This window comes from Echiichthys vipera, assembly GCF_963691815.1.
Source record: "Echiichthys vipera genome assembly, chromosome: 9".
Lineage (NCBI taxonomy): Eukaryota > Metazoa > Chordata > Actinopteri > Perciformes > Trachinidae > Echiichthys > Echiichthys vipera.
This window is the reverse complement of record NC_139834.1, coordinates 24,813,394-24,833,871: the sequence shown is the minus strand read 5'-3', so window position 1 is coordinate 24,833,871 and position 20,478 is coordinate 24,813,394. Positions and strand designations below refer to the sequence as shown.

Here is a 20,478-nt window from a genome sequence, read left to right as displayed (position 1 = left end):
GTGCTGGTGTGTCGGCGCACCAGATGGCAGTTGTCACAAATCCCCCACCCACATACATGCACTCCCTCCCCCACATGATGTGACACAATGGCTGGCTAGGTGGTGGACCAAACGCCTGCAAATGTTACTGACCCCGGTGAATTCTTAACCTCGTGTGTGCATCATAATGTATCACATCCATGATCATGGAGGATTTATTGTCGTCCTATGCTATTGCATGGACCAAAGAGGATTGTGAGAATGTGAGCTTACTGCTTTGTCCCTTGCATCACCCTTTGTTTAGGAAAACTCATCAGCTGATGCCTCTCTATTTTATTATGTCTCATAATATCTCGATACTTGGCTGTGAGCGTAGCTAGGAGAGTTTTATGTTTGGCCAAGCTGGCCCTGTCAATTTTAAGGGATTTCCATGAGCCGGTTTTCTGTGAAAATGCTTGTTTTGGCAAAGACTGAGTGTGTGAGGGACTTTTAGTATTGCATTCAGCAGATAAGCCAGCATGCTACATCAGCAGTCCATGCCACTTTCCAAACTCTATTCCAAGAGTATGTCCGAGCATGACAATAAATTAATGGAAATATGACATGCACCACTTATTTCTGCAGTCGTCTCATTGGGGCGAGGGGCTTTATACAGCCTCTTACAGCTTAAAGTAACACTATTCAGTTCATTACAGAGAGGTGACGTCCTTCCACCTTCTGGGGGACCACCATGGGACCGGAGAGTGAGAAATTATGTTTTGATTCCGTTTGAATTGAGCCATGAATCACATATATGACGTATGTCAATTTACAAGATCATAATGCAGGTCAGGAAAGTTGCAGTTTTTTGTAAAAACTGTTGAACTATAAGAATGTGACAATACCTAATTAGAAAGACTACTCTGTATGTATACATACAGTAGGTATACTGTATACTGTATGTATATATATATAGATACACTGGAGATCAAAATTAGAGAACAAATTATAAATACTTAATTTATTCTGAAATATATATTTTTTATTATACCTGCTGTGGCTAAACCACTGTGTACTAGGATGTTTTTTAAAATAATCAAGGCACTACAACAAAAAATATTTTTTTGTGAAAAAAGCAGTGAGCAAAATTAGAGAACACTTTCGAATATCTCCCAGTTGTTGGTGTTAATCTGGCACCTGGTGAAAATTGACCTAAAGCTATGGTCTACGATTTGGATTATTGGTAATTCATATTAACAAAATGTATTCGTCGATTATGGTACTGTAGTCCGATCTACATAATAGAAATAGCGAAAAGAACCAAAAAATTCAATTCAGTCTATCAGCCGTACACCTGCATAGAAATAGACCAATGGCTCCCAATGGCTCGTACCCTCCATCCAATCCCCTCATCTCCCCGTGCTGAGACATCAGACTTTTTGTTGAACAGGTCATTTTTGCGGGGTTTTTTTTGTGGTAGATGTTACATTAATAGCCTCCATTAGTCTGTGACAATACTGGCTTATGACTTTGAATGTCCCCGGTCTGATAAACAGCAGATTTTCAGAATGTAGACCTAGCTTTAATTGTTTGACAGACCCTATTTATCTGGCAGCTTCTCCTGGTTACTTTGCAAGATGGCAAGCCGCTCTAAGGTGACTGTAACCCTTCAATAGCACGTTGTCCAGATGAAGGCCAAAGGGATCAGCCACTGCAAGAGTGGTTGGATGTTCCAAGTCTGTGATTTCAAGAATATTGAAACTTTACAAGGACACAGATTTATTTAAATTCCTTAAAAAAGGCTGGTCGGCCCCATAAAACAAGTGCACACGAAGATGGTAGACGCAGTAACAGTAGAGCAACATGTTTGTGCAGAGTTAAATCAGTGACACACTCAGTGTATTGTTGTGTGCGTGGATTATTATCTTGCATCTTCCATTCTGGGTTTTGATTGTAAGCCGGGCAGGAAAGATAAATACATCTTTGAGTGTCACAGTGCAGGTTCTGTATCATATATGGCAAAAGTCTCTGGGACCCACCTGCTCTGCACTGTGATACTGTCTTGATAGAGGCGGTCGAACATGCAGATCTTCAGGTCAATGTTGGGCTGAACCACCCAAACAGGAAAGCTGACGGCCACACCTCTTACATGGATAGGTATCTGTTTGAACCAATATAGATACATTTCTATGGCTCTGTAGATTTTTAGAACTACCACCCTTATCTTGTTTTTTTTTACTTATGGTATTCACACTATAATAAACATATGGTGTCCTACTGGTTTGCTGGTTTTGTCAGAGAATTTGATGTGGAAGTCCAGTTTGGCATCTCCTGGGATGGTTGGAGTGAAAACAACCTCCAGTTTGATGCTTTCAAAAGGTCCAATCTCCCCCTTTCTAACCTGAGGAGGGCACAGTAAACATTTGATTACATATTTTATGTATTTCATGTAAAATGACCAGTCAACATAGTGAAGTAGTAGTAAACATAGTAAACAGACTATGGCCTCTACATACTTTCAAAGAGCTTGCTCAGTTTGAATTGTGAAGCCAATTTACAGGTTTAATTTAACTGTTTCACTTCATGACACAAAACCATTTCTATATACGTTTCGCAAACTGAAATGTCTCAGTTGTGCAACTTTAAACGGCAAGCAATCAACCTCCAAAGCATCAAGGTGGTGAGAGCAATAATAAAAAAAAGAGAAGACTAAGCCATTCGTGCAGTTACCAACTCAGTACTGTGGGACCACAATAGTTTGATGGATAAGCTGCCATTTATCCCACAATGGGAAAGGATCAGTCAAAATGACAATAATTGAGCCTCGGGCATGGAGGGGCATGCAACACACACAGCCATAACAGACACAGAGGGTGAGGCAGTGCACCATTAGCCCCCCACCAGAGAGACGTAATGAACCTTGAAAATCTCCAGAACTTGACACACACAGCTTCAGTGCTAAAAACAGGACAAAGAGGCAAACACACTTCAGAAACAGAGCAGCTATCTCTCTGATAGTCCACCTACACACGCAGAGCAATGTATTGTGCAGTATTGACGATAACCGTGAAGGTGAAATATTGATATGTGTGTGATATTGTATATATTAATATACATGTGATAATATCCTGCAAATAACCCAGTGCCTCATTTGTTACTTTCTATTCTCACTTTGTCTACATCCTTCAATGCCCCACACATCCAATTTTTTGTTTAGCAGTTCATCTGGTTGCCTTTTTGCCATTTGGGGATGTCGTATACAACCTCAATGTAAGTAGTACAACCTACTCTCTGCAGTTTAGTGACCATGGATGTAATATAACAACTAGATACCGGATCTATCTAATTGGCACACGCCAAAAAAGTTACCATGTTCCAGGTTTAGTTCTGTGATTTGCAGCTCACTAGTAGTGTTTCTTCCACTTGGCTCATAGACTTTACATTTTGACAAAGTCACATGTCTTAAAACACTTTTCTGGGCTTTAAGGAAAGTTCTAGAAATATAAAAACTCAATGAATTAAAAATTCATAAATGAAAGAGCTAGAAACCTCTTTTTAATTACACAGTGTAGCTCTATTCGACTCGACTCTACTCGCTTTTGGTACCAGGCACATTGTTTTTCGTTGTCTGTAGTTTCTCATAGTATCTACTCAACGTGGGCGGGGTAGTCATAGCATTGCTGCGCAAAACTGTTGCGATGTCATTTTCAATCAGTGGCCGGCAGTCTGTTGACATCAGCTTGCTTGGAGCCTCGACAGAGGTAATGCCAAAAATAGTACCAGGTAAAACTACTAGAAAGAAAGATGTAATTTTGTATGTATATTCATGGTCCCCACAGGAAGGTTACTAATTGATTCCCTGCCATTCTCTCCAGTACCAACGTCAGGTCAAAACTTACGTCAACACTTTAGTCCTTATATATCTCAACATGACTGAGAGTCTGCAGCATGCCAGCAGCTCTGTAAGACTGTACTCAGACACAGATAAATGCTAACGTCAGCATGCTAACATGCTTAAAATGACAAAGTTAACATGGTGATGTTAAGCAGGTGTAATGTTTAGCATGCTAACATTTGCTAATTAGCACTTAACCCAAGGCAAACCCCTAGTATGTGAAAGCCTACTTTGTAATAAACAGACAACAGCTGAGGCTGGTGGGAGTGGCAATAGTTTAGCAGGGGTTTGGTCTATAATCAAAGTATAGAACAATAACAATTTTGGTAGACGAAAAATCAGGGGATCACCAAAATAATTGTGTTACTGTAAGACATAACTGAGTATTTGCAGCAGGACTCAATACTTACATTTCCAAGGGATATGTCCCCTGAGTCTGAGCAGCTCGGGTCCATTTGTACATCCACATCAGTCGACACACAAGTTTTAGAAACAGCTTCTGCACCTGTAGCAGAATCCCTTGACTCTGCTACACACACACACACACACACACACACACACACACACACACACACACACACACACACACACACACACACACACACACACACACACACACACACACACACACACACACACACACACACACACACACACACACACACACACACACACACAGCAATATCTTAGATCAGTTTACTGTTGCGTGGTTGAATGCTCAACCATCCAAATAGAACACAGAGAAAAAATGTGAACTCAGTAGATAAAAGAATAATTTTATGAGCCAAACTTTGGCCTCATGGTGGCACTAAGGGAAAGCTCATGAGGGTCACAAAAGCCAGCAGCATTCTTCCTACTAACAGTATGAGTATGCACTTCAAATAGTGTGTAATATGAGCAAGGGACAAACAGATACAGTAGCTCATGAGAATCCTGACAGTTTTGGGAGTTTGTCATTTAGGGATTGACTGGACATAAACAATCTGATGCCAATCTGGCCATTAGTTGAAGAGATATCTTGGACATGAAAAGCAAATATAAACTACTGTCAGCAGCCTAAACATTTGGCCTAGATCAGACAGCCTTCCACAACAATGGCATTAGAAATGAATAGACACAGTCGTTTCCAAATTAGCAGAGCAGAGGCAAAAGACTGAACAGCTTATCAGAGCATCAGTGGAGGAAAGTGCTGAGTGCAGCGATGAAGACTTCTGATCCGAGAGATAAGAAAAGAGAAGATGCCTCCTCCTCATCAGCTGTGAATGCAAGGTGAACTCTCCACTTCCTGTGTGTATGTTCCTGTGTTTTTAAAAAATGTTCTTATAGGACTAATTCTTCTCACTGGAAGAGAAAGAAGAAGCCCTCATTTTCTGTATTTTTCTACAAATGATGTTCATATACAACTGCACTGGCTAATATGTTTTGTAGGTAACAAAAAGCTGCTCAGACGAGGTTTTCATTCACATGGCATTGGTTTATATTGACTGTATCACCATTGGGCAGAGTGAGTGAGTGACATGGTTGTTGGTGTTACCTCATTTGCCATTGCTCTTTTGAAATGCATAGACGCTGACAGTCCTCTGTGGTGTTTGCAACGGTTCTGTTTTCTGTATATCCTCAATACCTTTGTGTTGACTTGCCAAAATCAATGAAAATTATTATTAAATATATAAATAAAATGGTCTCATATACTGTAATACACCTATTTTGATTACTAATGTGTAATTCATTTATTTACATGCAATATTTTAATATTTTATATATTTAATAGAAAATATTTGATTCCAAACAAAAGCTGTCTTTGACCTAGTCTTGTTTTCCTACAACGACCCATTTGTAACATAAGAACGATTATATATCAACTCAAAACTCTTTGCTAAGATGAGGGAGGATTGTGGGTGCTTGTAAATATTAAATATTCATCCTACTGCACGCTTTTAGTCAGCATCGTTTTCAAGGCTGTACTGAGGCATAGCTCTGCTTTGAACTAAATCCAAAGTGGTGGACGGACAGACTGTCATTGGCATCCATAGAGTCATGCCGTCAGCATATTATTAATTACAAAAATATTTCTAAAATATTCTGCAGTATGACGATGTATTCAAAAAAAAGTCTAATTCAGGCTAAACACTGGCATTAAATAATCATTTTGTATAACGATTTTACCTGGATGCTCCTGCTGCAGCTCCTCAGAGAGCTCCTCACTCTCCTGCTTCGGTTGGACTTCTCCGCTGCTGGATACAGAGCTGCTCTGTATCTCACATGTCGTATTTGGACTGCTCCTCTCCTGTCAGCCAACAACAACATATACATTGGACTTCGTACACAAAAGTTGATTCATATAGGTCTTTAGACCTCGTTTTTATTGAGGATTGACAGTCTGACCTGGCAGGTGTTGGCAGAGACCTGGGATGCCATCTGGACATGGCTAGTTTCTGGACTGAGACATGTGGAGGTGTCCAGACTGAAGAGGGTGGCCAGTGCACCCTTGTTGGTCAGGGTGATAGTCCATGAAATAGTCTGGCCCACTACGTGCGAACCAAAGTCAATAAACTGGCTGTCAACCTCCAGCTGGAGAGGGGAAACATTAACATAGAGTAATCAGCATCAGACTGCACATACAGTGCATGAAATACTACACGGCACATGAGTATTTTTAGACTCTTGTATTGGGATAGAAAGACCAGTCAGCTGTACTTCTGTGGTCTGGTGATTAAAAATATGTTAAAAAAAACAATGGGTCCCTCACTGACGTAGTCTGTGAAGAACCTAATTATTATTCCTTTAGCATTATTACTTCAGCAACCTAAAGCTACAACTATATGACCAACAAAATCCAAGTTGTATATAACTATAAGCTCCCTAACAATAGCATGTACCTTTATAAAGGCATAGCAAGAAAGAAATGTACTTTCAAGACAGACAGAACAATACAGCATGACAATGACATTGGAAGTCATTTGGAGTGTGTTGGAATGGCTACAGCACAGTACTTACATCACATTTTTTAATGGTGCATCTGACGGGCACAGAGAAGGGACCCGCTGATGATACAAACTGCACCTCTCCTTCCAGGTCCTCATTGATCTGTTAGGGATCGGAAAATGGGACAATGTGTTGCTTCATAATAGCAGGACACTGAACTCGGAATAAAGCTTTGACATTAGATCTGCGGAAGTTCTCAAACAAACAGAGAAGGAGTTTTGACTCGGCCGATAAGGATGAGTAAAAAAGCAATAAATGAAATCCTGTTATATGTTATGTGTTAACAACAGCTCATAACGCCAATAAGCAGATCAGTCAAAGATGTACAGAAATAAGTAGACACTCCATTGTGTTATTCTTGCATTCATTATTTGGGTGTGAAAGCCCTCAAATTAAATCTGCACAGCACCTTAACCTCATTATTTTATTTATTATTATTAAAAATCCAGTGTGGTAAAGATAAAAAAACATCTGCCACTGACTGCACTGTATTAAAGGAATAAATTCAAAGCTGTATCGCAAAGCTATATGAAGTGTGACACCCACTTCACACCACTGAATGGATATTATCAGTAGTCATCAGCCTCATAGTCATGGGTTAGAAGAAACCTTCGACTTCCACCAGTCTTCGACTGATTCAGAAAGGCTGTTAGCATCTATTCACATGGTAGGGGTCACCGTTAGCTTGGTCAGAACCCCTTGGCATCATTTTTTTACTTAAAAAAGAACTACTTAGGTTCATGAAAAGATTGTGGCCTCTGTTAAAACACTAACATTTGTAGCGTAATGTTTAGGCTACAAAACTACAAATTATTTTAAAATAATGACTTTTAGTTTCATGTGTGATGTGGACTCTTCAGGTGTGGGTCCTGTGTTTGTGTAAGCCACCTACCACTCAAACCTTCCTCCTTATGTGTTGTTTTCTGTATTTTAATACTACTCCCTTCCATTGTTGCTCTGCATAATAGGCCATCTTAAAGCGGTAATCCAGTTTACCAATAGAATAGATGATAAGGCCATACCACATCATATCTGTGGCTTTGATAACAACTGATAATGCCCATTCAATAGGCTCAGCATCAGATAAAGCAAAGTAGTGTAAAATAATATACAGTATTACGATCAGTTATGTATATGACAGTTGCACAGTCATGCCTTTATATAGATGCACAGTGCAGAAGTCTTAAGGAGTGTTACTAACCAGAGGTTGAAAAACAGCCTGCATGTCACAGGACATCCCAGAAGATAAAGAACCAGGGGCTTCAAAGCTGAAACACAAATCACAATGACTTAGGAATAGGAATATCTGCATTTTTTACATTGTTTAATATGACATTTTTATTTGCTGCATTTGGAAAACACACTGCTATTCCTGGGGTTATGAAGCTGGATATTACGCAGTCAAATGTTTGCTAGATATATTTCTGATGAGTAACACAATGTAAAAGCAGTGTTTATTTTTGTCTTTCCATGGCCTCACACATATGTGTACAGCAATAACATAGAAGAAGCCTCAAAATAAAACACTTTGGTCTTAAAGCTCCGCAGGATGAACATGCCTCTGCAGCCAGAAATATGCTGCATTCAACAAAAGACCAGCAGCTTCAGATGAAACGCTGAAGCATGATGATGAACCTCCTGAGACTGGAGCAGATAAGCAGAGGACAGAGCCGAGGTCAAAAGTCAACCTGATGCTCGGTTTGCATGGCGCAGAAAACAAAGAAACACACTGTTGTGAGGAACAGCATTATTATTCATTGCAAATAAGAGCAGAAACAGAAAGTTTATTTCCAGGCGAGAAAAGAAACATGAGGACTGTGAGCTATTTCAAAGTAACATGTGTATCTCACAGCACGTTTACACCAACCCTAACACTGGCCCGAGGAGCTCCACAACCCGCCGCCCTTCCAGAGACAAGAAGAGAGCCGATCGATATGAATATAGCAGGCAGCCTGCCAGGAATACAGGAGGACTCGCAAAACTCAATAGATAAACACAAAGCTGGAAACATGCAACTCCGTGCATCAATAAAATACAGTATATAATGTATATCAAACAATGTTGTTATCAGGTCTTGGTAATGATATTATTTTGTTACAAAGTTGGAACAATTTAAATGTGAGAGCGATCATGCAGCAGTAGCATGTGTAGATTATGAGAAGTGTCCAAAATAAAAAGAATTCAGGCAATAATGTTGTTGAATATCGCGATAACGAAAAAAAACAAACAAACAACTGATTTTAAAGTGTATTCAGTTCTAACTTTCTGATGCACTTAGAATACTGCAAATACAACAAACTGTAAAACAACATTATTTTATTAAGCAAATGTGAAAGTTAGATTTTAAAGTGCAGTTTTTTCTTTCTACTTACTCGAAAAGTCTTTTAAACTATCTTTCACAATACACTGTGGGAAAACCAGAGACAAATAAAAAACAAACCTGCGCTGTAGCCACAAGTCATGAGCATCCAGCCTGTTGTTACTGAATGTTATTGACTATGTTCACATGCCATGAATGTTTGTTTGGTGGCTTGTTCGACAAGACGTTAGGAGTAAAGTTAATGTGGGTTGCTGTTCAGAGTCTGTGGTTCTTGTGTTGTGTAGCAGACTGCTGTCCACTCTGTCTGTGATAGGAACAACAACCACTTTTCGACCGCAGCAACTTTCCCCAGGGACTAGGAATCTTTTGAAGAACTCATTGCATTTAGACCACAGGGACCGAGGTCTAAATTTAGCTCTGGGGATATCTTCCATGCCATTTTACCTGATCAGAGGGTAGTACTTTCTGAGAGTAACGTACGGGGTGGGATTTGCAAGGACAAACATCTCTGAGGAACCTAAGTAAAATTTGTCTCAACATGTTTTATTAGATAAAACAGGCTGCCGCACTGAAAAGCAGGTTGACGGTGTTTACCAGTGTGACCACCAGCAGCCCTCGTGGCATCATGTCAATTCATAACATCAGCAGACATCAGGTTTTTAGAGCTATGGAAACACAGATAACAATGGTCTGAAATAGCCTTATAGTTCCTTGAAAAGTTGTTTTGACTGAAGGGAAAGTAACTGCGATTGAAAAGTGGCCTTAACAATATTATAAATGTGTACACAGAGACAAGACGGCACATGGAGCAACATTAAACTGGAACGTGACCCAGCTGCATCCAATGGACATTTTGGGTTGTCACTGGAAATGGTTATGAAATGGACGGTTGAAAATAAAAAGAAATGATCAATCCCTCTGAAAAAGAAGATTGAAACTTGGTTTGAATAGCAGTGAACCTCTTTAAATTCCAGTTGATGAACTCAAAAGGTGCTTCATGCTTCATTGTTGGAAAGCTAGAATAAAAAATAGTACTTGTAAAAACTTGACAATGGAGACATAATTAGCAATCTGTGCATACTGTCATCAGCACCAGTGGGGCGGCGGGGCGATGGGCCATCCTGTTTGATGTTGTTGGTCCAGCTGTCTGAAGCTGCCATCCAGCTCACCACTCTGACCTGGACATGTATGAAAGCATCCCACCTGGTTGGGTAAATCTGGTGCTAATTATGAATGTCACACTTTCATCAGAACTTTCTTTACCCCGATTGGATAATTCTCATTTGTATTGGTTCCTTTCTTCTTTCCTATAGCTTCAAGACAGGTGGTAAGAAAATACATGAAGAAAGAAATAGCACAGTTCACTTGGGATTAAATTCTGAGTGAGGCAGTGTTAGAAAAAGCCTGAGCCCTATATACAAACGAGGCCATACGGTACAGTATATCTACTGCAGTACACCGGAGTGATAAAGCTGAGACTGTGGCTGTACAGTTCCATTTTATATTGGGGTCCACTGGCTTCTCCTACATTAAATCAATGTGCACTCTCAGTTTATTATTCAGTTCAACAGAGCTAAAACACACTCAGAACCACGTCTACAGTGAAGCATCAAAACTCTGACGATTTGTGTCAATATTCTTAGAATAATCCTGCTGTCATACTTATTTCAGTAGATCTTGTTCTCTTGTTCCTACAACATAAAATATATGTCTGCCCCTTAGTTTAAGGAATTATATTAAAGCCATGAAAGTAAAAATGATGAGTGTTTTAAGGGCAGCTGCTTAGGTTAATTTATCCAAACGTTTTTCTTTCTGGTGATTCTTTAAACAGGTGAAAATGATGGTATTTAAATGGTCTGAGGTGAGGATTGTTTTAAGAAAGAAAATGGTAAGACATATGGTCTGCAAAGGGAAATAAAGCTCCACTGCAGTTCTGACGAATGCTCGTATTAAATTATTTCTTAGTCAGCAGACTACCAGAGAAGATAAATAAAACAAGCACCGTTAAGTCCAACATGGTGTTTTAATGTCACTCATTCCTTTGACAGATTAAAAGCACTTCAGAATATGAAAAGGCTTTTAACAACTTTTTTGGATAACATCTCCCAACGGGACAAAACCATATTATATATGGCTCTCAAGATTGTATCTGTTTCTGAGCCTCTGAGACGAGTCAAAAGGCTGATGGACCACTTTACTTTGAAGAAGGCTCTAAAAAGATGGAACTTCACTTGAGGTAAAATGAAGTGGGGTTTGCTCTGATCTCAATTGGAGTTTGCATGCAGGGCATATAGACTTCCCAATTTGAGATCATAGCAAGCAAATAAAAAGCTCTCCTGCTATTTAACTCTTTAACTCTTTTGGGATCAAAACGGTTATTATTCTAACAATTTTGTCACTGTTGGCTCTCAAGATGTGATCTGTGCTCTCAAATCAAAAGTGAATTTCAAATGTGTTGCTAATATTTGTTTTATTACTGAAACAACGTTGAAAAGGTTTGGAGTTACCTTGGGAATGCTACTTTATTCTCCCAGTCTCAAAGTGGGTGGGAAAGTGATACTGTTATTTTTTGATTGACAGCTGAGCCAACAGGGGCACAGAGAAACAATGTAAACACTGTTCATACTGGTGAGCACTGGTAACTATAGCTCAAGCCAAGAACAGACAGTTAGTTATTAGCCGAGTTACTGAAGATTAAGGATTCCATGCTAGGTGTTTTACATGACTAGCTCCTTAGCTAGTTAGCCTGCCAGCGTATGTTAGAAGTGCACTGTTCAATAATGGATATTTGTTTGATATCCAGCTAATCTATCAATCTTATCCAGCAATCCAAGGTGCAGCAGAAGAAAACTCTCTAAACTTGTAATAAGAATGAGACATGAGCTTGGAAACTAATTATCTGTCATGAGCTTGGAGATTTTTATGTAAGCACCATCATCAGGTCAACATTTTAATGACCTACAATGCCAAGCTAATTCCCATTAGCCTCAGCTATATGTTGTGTTTAGAGCTAATTAGCAAATGTCGGCATGCTAACCCCCCATACTAAGATGGTTAACATAGCTTATATAACCCAGTAAACACTAGGATGTTAGCCTTTATAATTGTGAGCATATTATCAGGCTTATGTTTTGCTTTAAAGTAAGTACTAAACACAGCCTCACAGAGCTGTTAGCATGGCTGTATGTTCAGGGTGGTCTTGTTGTGTTGTGACTAAGGGTTGCTTCTCCTGGGGGGCAGGTATGCAGACGATGCACAGGGATAGCATGGAAACGCTCTTATGGCTGTTTCTTTTCTACTTGTATGTGGTACGTTGACATTTGTTTATGTCTCCTTTAATATAAAATACAAATGTCTCAATTTTAATATACTTATCTTTTTAGAAAGAGAACACTGAGTCTGGTCATTTTGGTTCCTGGTAAACAACCCAACATACAGAAAAGTTACAGAAGACTTAAGCCCCAAATATACCCCAGGTGGACATGTACACGGACAGCTGAGGTCAGACACCACGGACACATTGTAGTTCTGTTTCCACTTATTCTGGTGGAAACTGTTTTTCACCAATGCAATAGATTGTTCCTTACTGACAGTTTATCAATTGTTGCACATTTGATTGTCTTAAAATTGTATTCAAGGTGAATTGAAGAGATGCGGGTAGTGATGGATCTCTGCATCACTGCACTGTGCAGTCTACGTGCACACTCTCCGATGCCGAAATGTACGTCACACAGACCCTTGCGAACTCTCGCAGACAGTATAATCACAGCTTCATGGAGACCTCTACAACTAAAGGCTGTAGTAGACATCTCATTTTATTTCAGTTAGAAATTGGAATTGGTATGCTGCTTAAGCAGTTTTGTCATTCATTAATATAAGTACCTCATCCGGATCCTGCATGATTTGGACCAAATCAAACAAACTGTAGGTGTGATCGCACCCTTAGTCGTCGAGCACCACCACTTCTACTACAGTCTCCGGTTTTGTCTCACAACAGGAGTATGCAGACCACAGAGGGGTGTCTTCCTCTCAGCCAGTCATTTCCAATAAATGCGGGGAAATTACACTAAATGCATAAACACAGCTTCCACACAATAAGTTTTTCACCAAGTCTGCCAAGCCTGGGCTGCTGTGGTTTTTATCCCATGGGATGGGAAGCCATTTTTAGAAATTCAGTGGGTGTACAGGGATTCATTGGCTTGTGTGAAGAAGCCCAGTGTGTTTCTCTTTCATGTTTCTCTCCCCCCTGATGTGCTAATGGTTTCAGCTGGGTGAGCCATGAAGGCTTTGCAGTTGTCACATCTGATCTCGGAACTGAAGACACACAAAGCACACTGCATCACAGGTACAGTGGCAGAAACAGGCAAGTTTGTCAGCATGCGTAAGTAAAAAAGTTTTTAAATTTGGTTTTGTCACTACAAAGCCAAACTTTATTGATTGTACACTATTATGTCCATTATCCTGTTGCAGTGATGGTGGTATGTGTGAATATATACAATTTAAAGTAGTATCATGTAAACATGATATATTTATTGTTTCCTTATTTTTACTTAAGCCTGTGAATGTTCTCATTTCATACATTTTAGGCAACCACTTGTCAGTTTGAATTGTTGCTGGCTCAATTTGTAATAAGAAAACCCTATGTTGTTCAATGTCTTGTTTGTTGTTGTGTTTTAAGGCTGGATGAGTCATCCATTGGTCACGACTAGTTCCAATATCCTGTGAATAATCAGTGGGATGTGCATAAACACAACATACATTAATAGTAGGCCAAGATTATATGATGGATCCAATGTACAGTATCAGCTGCCTTCTGATTACTGGAAGATGACTACATTTAAAGTAGGCCTATGTAACATACAGTTTTTCATTTCTAAGAAAAAGACTGTGGGTACATAGGCTGTAAATACCTAACCCTTTCATTTATGTCAATGCGACAAACAGGTGAATGGTGAATGCACTGCATTTATATAGTATATGTATCATAAAGAGCTTTTATCAAAAGCACTTTGCAATTCAGCCTCTAATTCATCCATTCCACAATGGCAGCAAGCTAACATGCAAGGTGCTGGCCAACCATTGGTAGCAATATGGGGTTCAGTGTCATTCCCAGGGTCACTTTGAGGCAGGGACCAAAGTGTCGTTTTGATTCATTTTGCTTTTCTGTTAATATGCATACCTTGAAAGTAATCATGAAACATCTGAGGAGAGATTTAGTGTATAGTACAGTTAAGAGAAACAGGGAGTTGCATGGGTATAATGGACACAATAGTATGTGTGCATTCATCTGTTTTTAAGAAAGTGCATGTTTGCTACATGTGAGTTAAGAACAGAGGACTAGAAGGCGATCTGATCAGACAAGTGGTACAGCACAAAGAACAGCATCAGTAGTTTGCAGCTGACTGCGCTACAGCCTGGGAGACTCTTCACTCAGTCAGGCAGAAAGTCACGGGGGAGCCGATAGGAAAGTGATACACAGTGAGTGACCTGGAGAACAACGCATCTGTGCTCGGCCTGTGGGCTGTAGACTGACTCACTGAGCTGAGTCTCATAAGAGGAGCTGTGATCCAAGTTGCCGTCTCTATGTGGGAGGATATATCCACTCCATCCTCTTTTAAAATGACAAGAAGTGCTTGTATTGAATTCCTGAGTGGTGATCCATCAACATGCTTCCATGTGATAACCAAAGCTGTAGTGAGTTCAGCTCTTACATTTGGGTTTGTACATACCTCTAGCACAACTGTTGTCACAATACCACAAATAACTACATTGGATATTCAAAACAATTCTCTAAGCCATGCCACCGACCAAATTAAGAACCGGCTACTTGACCTCTGTGTAATCCTGTCCTGCCCTCTGCACGCCCTACGCAGGTGCCACCCCCCACCTAAACCAAAGTAGTATTTCCAGCAAGTGAGAACGCATCTGACACAGACAATCTCCTCTTGTGTGTTGCATGTGAGAATGGACAACTTCAAACAATGTCCGGACCTGCTTCTCCTGACATTGTCCTGAAGTTTATATGAGAAAACAGCTTCGCTGAGTTTGTTTAGTTGTGACTACTTGTGTTTATGTTTAACTGTTTGTTTCTAAGGTCACCAAAGAACTTCCCTGCTCATCATTACACAAATATAGTATTTCAATATCATTACCAAATGTGGATATATGACATGTGGGATATGTATATGTATATATATATATATATATATATATATATATATATATATACCGTATACAGTATATACCTGTACAGTATATTATATATTGCATATCGTATGTTCTTGTAAATGTGTTGGTGTAGAGTGCACATTGTACACCTTTGTATCACATGCACTGTAGCCTGTTAATAGACTGTGACGATGTAATAATCTTACCTGATAGAGATAAAATCCTTCAGCTGAGCGGAGACCCCGAGAAGCTTGCAGTGGTTGGTGAAGTAGCTGATGTTAGTCAGGACGACTTTCTTCTTATACATTTTCCCCACTTCAAAGTCCTTAAATAGAACATTCACCTTTATATCAATCTGTCTTTCAATCAATTGTTCATAAGACTAACATAGTTCATTAGTAACAGTCCTGCTTACAGACATGAATTCCTATCACAGTGTTGTCATTGGTGTAGTACCTTGAAGAGGATGACCTCTGGTTTGCTGATGAATGGAGGTCCTTTCATCTCTTTTCCATGATCCTTTTTAGGAGCAATGTTAAGCTTTACACTGGGCATCGCAGGTTTTTCCTGCTTTATTTCTGTCTTCACCGCTGTTTTCTCATTCAGGAGCTTCTGTAACCACACAGGGAAGTCATTATAAATAATCACTGCAATAAAACTCTAATTGTCACAGCATAATATAATAAACTCACATATAACTGGCAAAGAAAAAGCCTCTTTATATAGAACACAGGTGAAAGAAAAGGCTAAAGTGGGAAATGTATTTTGAGAGTATGAACTATGATTTTCCCAACTTTCATAGTAAATATGCGTCAAATGTCATACAGTGACATGAAATATAATTTAATGAACAATTATGAAATCCTATTATGAGAATAAAACAATGCACTTCCTATAGGCTTAGTCTGCTGCTACCGATGCATATGAACATGTTGCTTTATCTTTACTGTAGCTGAAGTACATTTGACACCTTGTCATTTTTCCACTGATTATAATCATATTTGATATTATATATATATACAGTATATATATATAATATCAAATATCAATATATATATATATAATATCAAATATCAATATATATATATATATATATATATATATATACTGTATATATATAATTTCAAATATTATATATATATCATATATTATATTGATATGGTTCATGGTCTTTTTTATGATCAGTATATTATCAATATACAGTATATAATGGCTGATATTAGCTTAATATATTGGTATAGGCATAACATTGTTGATAGGTTGATAGGTAACAAGAAACTGAAGTACAGAAATGCAGTCATTTAGAAAAGGTGATATTTGTTCACCAGAGAACACGCCACATTCATTTTTCAACACTTACATGTCCCACTCTGTTCATATGGTGGTATCAATTCTTAAATATCATCATATATATATCAAAATATGTTTATCAATTCAATTCAATTCAAAAAACTTTATTTGTCCCCGGGGGGCAATTCAGGAAAATCAGGAAAATCGAATAATTTGATTGATTTATCAACGTATCTGTCACATGAAATCCCATACAAATCAAATACAATTCCAGTGAAACGTAAACCTGTAGGTTCCTTAAATGTTTACAAATATATAATGATTAATATATGTGTATTTATTTATTTGTTTAAAAAAAATAAATATCTGGCCATATACTGTATCATACAGTTACTGATGCTTTGAGAAATATAAGCGTAACACCTTGTTTTTCTTGTAAAAAAAAAGCATTTAAGTTCTAAATGTTAAATGCTGTCTAAACGTAAGCAGCCATACAGGAACTCTGTCTAAATATGATACATTTTAAAACTGGCAAAGTTATGATTTAAATCGAAGAATGGTATTGCTAATCAGCATTTGATCGGTACATATTTTAGACACTACTAAAACAGTACTGAGGGTCGACACCCAGTCTACATGACATGCTGTCAGACAGAGAGGAATAACATTATCTATTAAAACTACTTAAAGGGATAATTCAGATATTTTGAAGTGTGGTTGTCATCGTCAGTGCATTACTACAGTAGATGGCGGTCGGCACACCCCCAGTTTGGAGAAACAGAAATACAGACATGGAAGCTAAGCAATGTGCAGCTGTGGAAGGCGGCAGCAGCTAAACTTATTTTAGACCCCTAAAAAAAAAAACCTATGTCAGTTCAGGTGTACGGTTTATTTAAAATATTTTCACCTAAACCTTGCTGTCAGAGCCCTGTTGAAGTTTACACAGGGTTAACTGAAGCTGTTCTATGCTCTTGTCAAAGCCACCAGACTTCCTTGACAAAAACAGTAATTTAACCTCACAGAATACGGGAGTTAATGGTCTACCAGTGCCTTGATCAATTACGTACTTTATACTATTGTGTGACTTTGGATTTAAACAAAAACAAAATTCCTACCATCCCTTTAAGATAAAATAGTTAAATAGTGTTGGAACATGTGAAAGTGTATTTTAAAGAGCTCTGTTTTACTTGTTATGGTTTTGTCACTATAGTTTTGCCTTATTCTTTCTGTATTATAAAGCACTTGAAGTGACACTCTCGGACTCATGAATTACTTATTAGCTTTGTTACATTGCTGTGCTCATCTATCACACAAGCCTGTGTGATAGAAGAACTGTGTATAGAAGTAGCCTTTGATTCTGATCTGTATGTTAGGAGGAGAAATCTCTTCCACTCCACTTGTCACTCTAAGCTGGAGCAAGCCGCTCGCTCGGAGTCCTCAAAGACACCAGTGCAATGAAAAGTGATGGCTGTCGCCCCACATTTTAAGTGTGAGGAGGGCTGGAGGAGACAGATAGCCAGTGAGCCGGAGACTGCCTCCAGAACAGCCTGTGAGCAAGGCACTTCAACTTCAGATTCAAGAAAAATCACTGTGGTGCAACACTGTAGGGATGGAGTTTGATTAATTACATATTTATTGTAGAACTCCTCAATTCTACACTTGTTGTCTATAGGAAGCTCTTAACTACTACACAGCTTTAGGACAACTAAGCCTCAATATGCTGAGCAAAATGGAAGAAAAACAACAGCAACTTTGGATTTGATCTGCAGTATTCTCAGACTGTTAGAAAGGCAGTGCTAGCTGCCAAGAGGAACACGGTGTACTGTATGCTAATAAGTTACTCAGGACACAGAGTGTCAGTATCAGTGTGATACTTCTATTATTACTATAAGTAAAAATCAGTTGACCAAAAACTCTTTGTCACCCTTTAAGACAGACACTATTATCTGATTTGATGAGCCCATGTATTTATGCGGTCGACTATCATTATTATTGTATCATCGTATTCATCACTGCAATTAGAGTGGTAGTAGTATTATCATTATCCTATTAATGAAGGGTTTTAATGCATTCATTAGTTTAACCAGGGAAGGAGATGTAAGAGTATCAGCAGCCAGTTGACTGGACAGATAAAGAGCTGCGGAGTGAAGGCCGAGTCAAACTTCCAACCAGTCAGAGTATCATGTTCTGTGGTATGAAAAACACAGGTTCTAACACAGATACTTGTGGTACACATAATGCAGCTATTCCAACTCAGGATCTCCAGCTGCTGGAAACACGCACAAGTACTGTAGCACCCATGCCCCAAAAATAATAACCACCAAAAATTGTGCACCATATTTGGTGGATAATATTTTCTTGAGCGGCCATTTGATTAATCAGTAATACTGCAAAGAAGAATTATTTTTATTGTTTATCGTTTTCTTTTTTACAAATTAATTCATCATTAAGTCAATAAAGTGATAATGATAAATACAATTTCTGAGATTCTGAGATGATATCTTCAGATGTCTTATTTTGCCTGGCAGTCTAAATCCAAATATATATATATTTTGAAACTAAACTGATAACAGAACAGTGTTGGCTTCTAGTGTGTGTGTGTGTGTGTGTGTGTGTGTGTGTGTGTGTGTGTGTGTGTGTGTGTGTGTGTGTGTGTGTGTGTGTGTGTGTGTGTGTGTGTGTGTGTGTGTGTGTGTGTGTGTGTGTGTGTGTCTGTCGTCCCGCTGTGCCGTGATGTGGATTCCACTTATTACCTTTGCTGCCAGCTCAACAGCAGAACAACCCTGTCCCCCTATTCTGTGTTTTTTGCTTTTATACGAACGGCGAGGCCATCCCTGCCTTGAACAGGATGTGTGAAAGGGGCTATGCTGTTATGGTTTCTCTTTTTATTTGCCAGGGATGAGCTTCACAGGGAGGATTTCTAGGGATGCATGATATACCGTTTATCTCGCTGTGAGGCGACAGTGCTAACCTACACAGCACCGTGTGTGTTATTCTGAAAATGAAATTATAGCTAATAAAATACCGGCCGATAATACAAAGCCAAATTGTTTTCATTGACTTAATGATCACGGCATCTACACACTCCGATACAATAGCTGGAAGTATGTACCTTTAAAGTAGGTTTGCAATCCGCCCATCAACATGTACTGAGTAACAGGGATTTTTCTGATTTGATAGATTATGTCAAAGCATATAATTTTATTTCAAATGCTCTATTACAGCTTAAGTACTGTATGTCTATGAAATTTTCTTAACTATATAAATGTCAGTAAAATGTGGTTAGGTCAGAGTTATGGAATATTAAATCATCCATCTTAGCCTTTCTTACCCTCAGCTGTGCATAACTTACAGCTCATGAATTTCTTTTTAAAATGCTAATAACTAGAATTACTGCCTTGCGATTGTATGCCTCCACCAACCCGGCAAGTTGCAGTTTACATTCAAACTGTCCAGGCTTACATAATATATGTAGTGAAGACTTTGAAGGAATTTAATAAAAGGTTTTCAGTGTATATTTCTTCCACCCAGCATCACAGTGTCCCCAATTCAGTAGCCAACCAAATGTCTTCCCTTCTGTTCATGAGTTATGTAGTGTGTGTGTTTAGGTACAGCTACAGGGAATTGAACATGTGTTTTTTGTCTGTTCCTACTCATCCAGTCATCCAGCCTGATTAAAGCAGTGAGCAAGAAATCAGTTTAATCAGTTCTGTTGTTAACATAGAATTCCAAATCAATTCAATATTGGTTGGTACAGAGTATTAATATTTGATTTATTCTAAAATATTGTTATTTTTTATGGTTCCAAATGATATTTTCCTACAAAGTCTAAGAAACCCATTGCAGTTACTGAACTGTGAAA

The 20,478-nt window shown here is 38.7% G+C and overlaps 1 protein-coding gene across 1 annotated transcript in view; it reads right to left on the bottom strand.

Moving 5' to 3' along the window:
• cfap74 (cilia and flagella associated protein 74) overlaps positions 1–20,478 on the bottom strand; it is a gene marked incomplete at both ends in the record, with an annotated part of 51,461 nt that overhangs the window by 24,203 nt on the left and 6,780 nt on the right. Inside the window, 9 exons of the mRNA XM_083919303.1 lie at positions 1,998–2,119; positions 2,237–2,359; positions 4,264–4,379; positions 6,020–6,140; positions 6,239–6,424; positions 6,851–6,940; positions 8,040–8,106; positions 15,533–15,651; positions 15,783–15,938. Of these exons, the coding sequence (XP_083775429.1) occupies positions 1,998–2,119; positions 2,237–2,359; positions 4,264–4,379; positions 6,020–6,140; positions 6,239–6,424; positions 6,851–6,940; positions 8,040–8,106; positions 15,533–15,651; positions 15,783–15,938 (1,100 nt within the window). The remainder of the gene's footprint in view (positions 1–1,997; positions 2,120–2,236; positions 2,360–4,263; positions 4,380–6,019; positions 6,141–6,238; positions 6,425–6,850; positions 6,941–8,039; positions 8,107–15,532; positions 15,652–15,782; positions 15,939–20,478) is intronic.